Source organism: Triticum aestivum, chromosome 7D, assembly GCF_018294505.1.
Source record: "Triticum aestivum cultivar Chinese Spring chromosome 7D, IWGSC CS RefSeq v2.1, whole genome shotgun sequence".
Taxonomy (NCBI): domain Eukaryota; kingdom Viridiplantae; phylum Streptophyta; class Magnoliopsida; order Poales; family Poaceae; genus Triticum; species Triticum aestivum.
The window spans coordinates 590,916,918-590,925,427 of record NC_057814.1 but is presented as its reverse complement, the minus strand read 5'-3'; the positions used below and the strand labels follow the sequence as shown (position 1 = coordinate 590,925,427).

Below are 8,510 nucleotides of genomic sequence, written 5' to 3'. Positions count from 1 at the left end.
GACGTGGCATCATTAGCGTAGGTTTACTATAGCATAATTATCCGGGCGTCACAATGGGGTATTATTTTGATTCACTTGATATTTGCTTTGGCACTCAACTCGCGGATTCCCGAAGTGACATTGGGGTAATCTATGCATAGGGGTTGATGCACGTTCTCGTCTTTGTTTCTCCGGTAGAAATCTTGGGGCACTCTTTGAGGTTCTTTGTGTTGGATTGAGTAGTATGAATCTAAATTTGCTTTGGTGTTATTTTAGTACAAACTCTTGGTTAGATCGATCAAAAAGAATAGCTTGGTGTTATTTTAGTACGAACTCTAGGATAGATTGATCGGAAAGAATAGCTTTGAGGTGGTTTCGTACCCTACAACAATTTTTTCTTATGTTTTCCGCTAGATAAGAACTTTGGAGTGATTCTTCATCGCACGTGAGGAATGGTTATATGATCCAATTATATTAGCACTGTTGAGAGATTGCACTAGTGAAAGTACGGACCCTAGACCTTGTTTTCAAGCATTGCAATACCGTTTGTGCTCACTTTTTCGTTTGTTACCTTATTATTTTTATTTATTCAGATTATAAAAATATATTTCTACCATCCATATTACACTTTTATCACCATCTCTTCGCCGAACTAGTACACCTATACAATTTGCCATTGTATTGGGTGTGTTGGGGACACAAGAGATTTCTTGTATTTGGTTGCAGGGTTGTTTGAGAAAGACCATCTTCATCCTACGCCTCCCATGGATTGATAAACCTTAGGTCATCCACTTGAGGAAGAATTGCTACTGTCCTACAAAACTCTGCGCTTTGAGGCCCAACACGACTCTACAAGAATAAAGTTGTGTAGTAGACATCACGAGTCGCAGCACCGCACCGCGTGCCACTCCACTCTACATTGTCATCGTTCTCGTCATCGTCGTAGTTGTTCGCAGCAACCAACCACCAACATCTCGTCGTTCTCCTGTCGCGCTTGAAGCTCCCTGATAGTTCATGAAAAAAATGGATGAAGCTCCCCCCACCCCCACCCAACGCTGGTTGCAGCTTTTTTTCTCCGATATCACCGGTCACGCCCCACCGTCGTTCCCCAACCCAGCACCAAGCATTTTGGTCGGTTCCAGCAATCCTTTTCGCCGATTGAAGCACACAAAAAAAGGTCGCCTGAGCACCTGTGCGGCTGCTCACCACCATGGATGTAGCAATCCTGGTCGCTGGTTCCAGCAAATCCAAGTGCCGGTTCCATCAAAAGCAAAAATGCCGCCACAGGTTGCTCCGGTCGGTTGTAGCAGAAGGGACGATCGGTTCCAGCAAACCTTCTCACCAATTGCAGCAAAAAAGATCATCCGTTCCAGCACCTTGGCAACTGCTTCACCACCATGGATGTAGCAATCACAGTCGTTGGTTCCAGCAAAACCATGTGCCGGTTCCATCAAACAAGATTGCCACCGGCAGCTGCTTCCGCCGGTTGTAGCAAAAAAGACGGACGGTTTCAACATCGGGTGGTGTCTATTGTAGCAACATAGTTTGCCGGTAGTAGCTCCCAACCCACTAGGTTCCAGCGCCGGCGGTGAGCAGCTTGTAGCACCCATGGCTGGGCGGTTTCAGCATCAACGGTGGCCGAATCCAGCACCGGTGGTGGGTAGTAGCACCCAGGTGGTGCGGGGTGTGCTAGGGCAGCTCATGGCGGTGTCGCGGCGCTGGTATGACCATGAAATAGCGCGTCCAAAGATAAAAAAAGGAGAGCGACACCTGAAGAGATAGAGCTAACCTGAGTGGTGCGTGGGACCCAGGCCATGCATGTGGGCTGTTCGATCAGTTGTGATCGCGTGCCTCGCGCGCGACCGGCTGAAGCTTCAGCTGGTAGGCCGGGCACAATCCAGTGTAAACCACAAAGAAAAGATCAATGCATGGTCGAGGAAATTGCACAGACCACCTACTTTTGGTGCTAGTGTTGCATAGAACACCTACTATACGGGTTAGTTGCACAAAGCACCGCATATTGAGGTAATTCTATGCAGCTAGGTCTAATCCACCATTTGAGTGTGTTGACATGATTTCTAACAAATGGGTCCAGTTTGTAAGTGCACCGCGGCAAAAAAAAACAGGTCGCATCAGCACCCAACTAGAAATGTCAATATCTCGCAATTCTTTGCTTCAATTGAGCTGAGGTTTTTCTATAATACTAGTGAGTGTATGTATGGTTTATTATTTTTTTACATTTTTTGAAAATGTTAAATTTGAACAAAAAAATGAACGAGCCAACTAACATTGCAAATATCTCACAAACTGTTGGTCCAAATGAGTTGTCTTTTTCCCAGAATAGTATTGGTTACATGTGTGATTTATAAAATTGTTTTGCTCTTTTTTTTTAATTTTGAATTTTGAGTAAAAAATTTGTATGAGCCAATGTAAACTGCGAATATCTCATTATAATGTGATCCAAACCAACTGAAACTTTCCTTCATTACTAGTTACATCTAGCTTAGCATACCACAAACTTTCATGTGAAAAGATAAGATTGCTATACATATCTAAAACGATTCATAAATAGGCACAATATTCAAAAATAAAATCGGTAGCACCAAGATATGACAAATATTGTCGCTGTCAGGCTTTAGCATCCACGTGGTTGTCATAAAGTCATTATTGACATCATCAAGTCTCGTGCACCAACATATTACCACCATGAGGTTCTACCATCCAAGTAGTTATCATGTGACCATTACAGACATCATCAAGTCGCACACACCAAAAGATTACCGCCATGAGGTTTTAACATCCAAATACTGGGCGGTTTTGCAATGTTAGTTGGCTCGTTCAATTTTTTTTGTTCAAATTTAACATTTTGAAAAAATGCAAAAAAATATATAATAAACCATGTGTTCACCCACTAATATTCTAGAAAAAATCGAGCTCAATTGGAGCAATGAATTGTGAGATATTGCCATTTCTAGTTGGCTGCTGATGTGGCTCTTCTTTTTGTCACCGATGCACTTATAAACTGGACCCACTTGTCAGGAATCATGTCAACACATCAAAATGGTGGATTAGACCTAGCTGCAACGAATTACCCTAAAATGTGGTGTTTTGTGCAACAAATCTGTAAAGTGAGTGTTATGTGCAAAATTAGCACCAAAAGAAAGTGGTTTGTGCAATTTCCTCATGCGTGGTCAAATCTGGCACACCAGTTGCCGTAGCGCCATGAAACCCAAATAATATCACGTGGTGGTCTCAACGATGCAAGTGAATGCTAAATCAGGAGATCGAGAATCCTACTTCTGCGGTCTTCGATGAGTTGTTCCTTGACAACTCACACGAGGGCGGCATGCACACATGTGTAAGTACGTCGCTCGCCTTGTCTTTAGACTGGCACCAACACGAATGCACCATCCTATATAAACTCCTGGAACCAACTGCTCTGCGCCAACTGCAAGCAGCAGCAAAGCTAAGCTTATAAAACGCGAGCAGTAGCTCAACTGCCATGGCGAACACTACCAAGGTCATAGCAATTCTCGGCGCCATCCTTGTTCTCCTGCAGGTGTCGTCGTGCGCCGCCGGCCGGCATCTCCGCGACACCCCGGCGCTGATGTTCTTGAGGGGCTTCGATAAAGGAGATTTGCCCGGCGGCTGGCCGGCGAGCTGCGACGGCAAGTACTACAACGACGGCCTCCTCCTGGCGTCGGTTGCCTCACAGTGGTACGCCGGCCGGTGCGGCAAGATGATCAGCATCAGGGACCGCCCCGGCGGGCGCGCTGTGGAGGCCATGGTCGTCGACGAGTGCGACTTCGGCAAGGGCTGCGGCGACACCGAGCTCAGCACGTCGCCCGCCGTGTGGAAGGCACTCTGGAACGGGGTCGACCCCGGCGTCCACCAGGCGGCCGTCACCTGGTCGGATCTCGACTGAAACACGCATGGCAAATCGAGTCATCTCTTGCTTTGGGCTTCGTTCAGAGTGTTCAGTGTCAGCGCCGTTACTGCGTGCTTACCGGCCTCCACGGCTGAGCTGTACGTAGCTGAATAAAACTACATGTGTGCAGATAATAGACTTACATCTAAGTGTCAGTCAGTGCAGGACGACCTCAGTTTGCTAGTCCTCCACGAGACCATGAGCAATGCATACCAAGCAATATACTTCAGCATCATCATCCCGTAAAATTTTGACTTCATCAGATTCTTGATGCCGCCTACATGATTCCCCTTTTAGCTTAGCAGCCATCGCCGGTAGCGTTCCAGTGTTTCACCAATCACCATCTCCTGAAATTTAATCGAGCAGTAATGTACGCTCATAATATGACTCGTTAACGAAACTAGTTCAACATCACGCCAGATACCGGTTTAAATCACTTGATTTTGATGAGCATATATATAGCCAGAGCTAAATCACCAAGTTTGATGACTTTGCAAAATTACTGTTTCTTTTCAGATAGAAAAATCTCTACCACCTATTGGGAAGAAAATGTTTCTCCGCCATTCAAGTTCACATCGAACCATTAAATCACAAACAGACGCCGGAACAGCAGCACTAGTAAAGTATACAGGACCAGGAGAGGCCCAGCAGCGCATAATTATTCTGCCTCCACAGTTTCGGCTCAACAGGGTCCAATAGTTGGGCACGAACAGAAGAGAAGCAATCCTTCCCTCGCAGACAACCATAACCAGTTTCTTCTCGTTATTTCTGGGACTCTGGCACCGCCAGACAACTAAGTACAGAACAAATATGAGGAGCATTGACAGTTTGGTTTGCTTATATATTATAATCTCTTCAAACTCTTCTTCCTCGCATCCATCTTCTTCTTATCGACGGGGACTTTCACGGCAAGTGGCCCGTCCTTCCTGGGCGCTGCCGATGCTCCACCTGAGACAGCAGAAGGAGCAGCGTTCCGGTCCTGCGAATTTGGGCCAAATGCTTTTGTGCCGGTAGAGGTAGATATTGGCGCAAGAACAGTATGAGGCTGGCCCTTATTCAGAGCTGCCGTTGACTCAGAGATAGCTCCACTCTTGGACTTGCTCTTGGGTCTGAGAGCATGGATACTGGTATATAGCCTGCATATGGAGCACAATGGCGGGATCAGTAACTAGCTACAGCCGCACCAGATGTTTCGGTGAGAAGTCTGGTCCAACTTGACAAAAACGGTAGCAGTGGCATTCTAGGTGTTCGCATTGTTTGAATACACCATCCCAGTGCAACTTTAACCAATAAGAACAAACATGAAGCACCACATGACACCATGCTGGCCAAATGAAGTTGAAGATTACTGACCTTGCATGCCGTGCATACTCCTCATAGTTCTCAAGCAGCAACTTCCCAGCTTGTTCATTCAGGGCAGATTCAGGAAATGGCTCAATCAGGAGGCATCTCACTACCTGTCAGCAAGCAATTTCTAGGAAGTCAGCCACATCCTATGCAGGTAGTTCAAACTTCTTCCATAACCAAATACTAGAAAATGCTTACAAAACAAATCATGCACTACAACGACATGGGTTGTTGTGTGTTGAACTTCAAGCTTACCAGCAGAACATGCCTTAATCCAAGGCTAGGATTCCAATCCTTCTTCAATGTGTTAACACATATCTCACCACTAGTTGCAATGTTCGGATGGAAAATTTTAGTCGTGAAAAATCCTGCAGATTAAACAAGGCCAACAGACTTTCAACTAAAGCTCTACTTCAGGAACTAAACTAAAGTATGGACAACAATGGAAGTCTGACAAAATGTCTACCTTTTGGAGGTGACTGAGGGAAGTCACGAGATAATATTAGCTTCATCCGGAATATTCCATTCTCATATGGAGTTCCAGCTGTACATGCCCAGGTTCAGGTTAAGAATGCAATATCAGAAAGTAGTGTAATAGGAAAGAAACGCTGCTTTAAGACTTCATGTTCTTTAATTTACAAAAGCCAGAGGCCGCAAGCTCCTACTTGACTAGTGATGAATAAGAATGTGATGGAAAGACAAGAATAGAAAAGGGGCACCATCATGCAAGTAGCAGCGCATAAGCACATAACTTATTAGTGCAAAGCACACAAGATGGGAGGTGTAAAGCAATGTATTGTATCCTGACAGAATCTTACCAGGGCCCTCAATATCAGCAAAAATAGTGGCGAAGTCATCGTCATTAACAATAACTTTGATCCCTTCTGGAGGTGAGTCATCAAGGTTCTTCAGTTCTTTAGTCAATTGCCTGATGACAGTTGGTGGGAGGTTCTCGTTGGTCGCCTTCAGTGACGTGAATAGACCATTAGAATCATGAAAGACAGCATATAACTCTTTCCCACATATGTTCTCTTGAACACTCAAATCTGAAAAAAAATTATCCTCACCATGGAAGCCATAACAGCAGACAGCTTTAAGGTGCTCGCTAGCTGCTGACTTATTTTTGTATGTACCCTTTAATGACAACAAAGCCTCAGGACTGCAAAATTTGTGATCACCAAACTGAACCTACAAGAAAAAGTATGTAGGAGATCAGATAGAATGAATAGGTATAGAACAATATAAAATAAAGATATTTTAGAAAATTGAGTGTGAAATTCAATCTGATACCATGAGAGGAGTGTGTGTGTGTGGGGGGGGGGGCGGGGGGGGGCATGTTCTGCTTTCGTAATGGCGTATCTTGGTAAGAAAAAAGAGCACCTTACATGAAGTGTAGTACTACAATTATTGTTGTGTGGATGTCCATAAACTTACCAAACATAATTTCAAACATTCAGACTACGAACAACCGCTATAAGTAATGACTTAATGGCACCACGTGATATATGACTAATGCCTGCAAGCGGTGATTTATGCCCCAAGTTATTGCAGTACTGTTAGTCGATGAAGGTGCCATTTATGCAGCCTACTTTATCTCCTCTGACTATCATGCCATTTGAACACAGAAAAAATTATTCCAGCTCGATAAAAAACTCGACCAACAAGCACTAGCACTCGTGGCCTTTTTATATTTATTAAAAGAGACAGCTGAGCACCACAGGGAATACATGCCTCGAACCCGGGTGGGCTGAGCAAGCGCAGATGCTGTTAGCCAACCACGCGACGATCAGTTCTTAATGATTCCAACTACGAATATCACCTTTTATCCATTATTTCCAGCACCGTATATATGCAAGTAAGCGTGTGCTCGCACATGCTAGGCGCACGTGTGGGCGCTATGCCAGTAACTTAATGCTGCTAAACGATGGTGCTGCACGTGTGAATGAAACATCAGTAACTTAATGCTGCTACACAACGGTGCTGCACGTGTGAATGATACATCGGTAAATTTATGCTGCTGTCATAATTGTGTCAATTTTGTACGGAGCTATTTACGCGGGTGAATTTACTCAAAAAGGAACCATCAACTTCTGCACCCCCTGTTTTCCCCGCCATCCATACACGTCGCGCCACAACCCCTTCCCGGCTTCCCGCCAATGCACTATCCTGCACGCAACTCCAGACACAAGCACACACGATGATTGCTACATCTAGGGGCTGTTACCATTTGACCTTGCGTTCCTGCATGATCCCAGGGCCCCAATGGCCATTGCTAACTCCTAACGAGCAACAGAGGCGTTGTGCATCTACTTGACGCACAAGAACTAGGACGAAAACAGAACGCCCCTCCCGGAATTCACCGAGATGTCTCCGCTAATGAACGAGATTGGATCGGATTAGATACAAGACCAATCGGTCGGAGCAGGCAACCAGCGTCTCCTACGCACCCTACCACCGCTAGGACGCGAAGTGAAACACCAGCGCGGAACCGAACGACACATCCATCCTGCAAGACAACTCGACTTCTCATCGCTTACCAGGTAGCGGACAAGGCGTCGGAGGAGACCGCCGCTCGCCGGATCCGCCACGGGGGGGTCGGGAAGGGGTCGGTCGGCTGGGTGCCGCGGCGGGGAGGGGAGGGGAGAGTGCGAGCAGTTGAGGCGGTGGGCGGCGGGGAAGAGGTTGGGGGAGGATTGCGGCGAGGAGCGGCCGGCGGCGGTGGGGGGCTCGTCGGCGGGGGAAACCCTAGGCTTCCGATTTGGGGGAGGGAGGGGGGAGAAGGAGGCAAGTTAAAAAGTGATTGGGATTTGAGAGGGACTCGACAGCCGACCGAGATCCGTCGGGGGGATCCGACCGTTGACGTCTCGTGGACCCACGCCCGGGCCGGCCCAGGAGCCCGTGCGTGTCCCGGCCCGTCTCTGCCGACGCAGCGGCGGCAGGCCACGAGCACGAGGGGCTGTGCTAAAAAGACGAGCACGAGGGATTTTTTCTGAAAAAATGGAAGAAAAAAAAACGAGCACGAGGGGCTGGGCATCGCGTCGCCGGCCAAAGCATTTTTTTAACACAATACACACGCAAGCGTTCGTATACACGCGCATACACTCAGCCCAATGAACGCACACACGCACACCTTACCCCTATGAGCACCTCCGAAAGACTGAGCCGACATATCATCTTTAAATTTACGAAGTCACCGTAGGCACCTCGTCGTCGACGGGAACGTCTCCTCTCACTAAATGCGCATCGCCGGAAATGC

The 8,510-nt window shown here is 46.7% G+C and overlaps 1 protein-coding gene across 1 annotated transcript; it reads right to left on the bottom strand.

The window, feature by feature from the left end:
• Positions 1-4,360: 4,360 nt before the first annotated feature.
• Positions 4,361-8,045, bottom strand: LOC123167674 (ubiquitin-conjugating enzyme E2 22). Its single transcript, XM_044585529.1, has 7 exons — positions 7,792-8,045; positions 6,322-6,442; positions 6,073-6,217; positions 5,721-5,798; positions 5,510-5,622; positions 5,261-5,364; positions 4,361-5,043 (listed from the first exon to the last, which is right to left on the bottom strand). Exons 2-7 carry the CDS (start codon positions 6,331-6,333, stop codon positions 4,752-4,754), a joined length of 744 nt encoding a protein of 247 aa, XP_044441464.1. The 5' UTR covers positions 6,334-6,442; positions 7,792-8,045; the 3' UTR covers positions 4,361-4,751.
• Between the last annotated feature and the right edge of the window lie 465 nt (positions 8,046-8,510).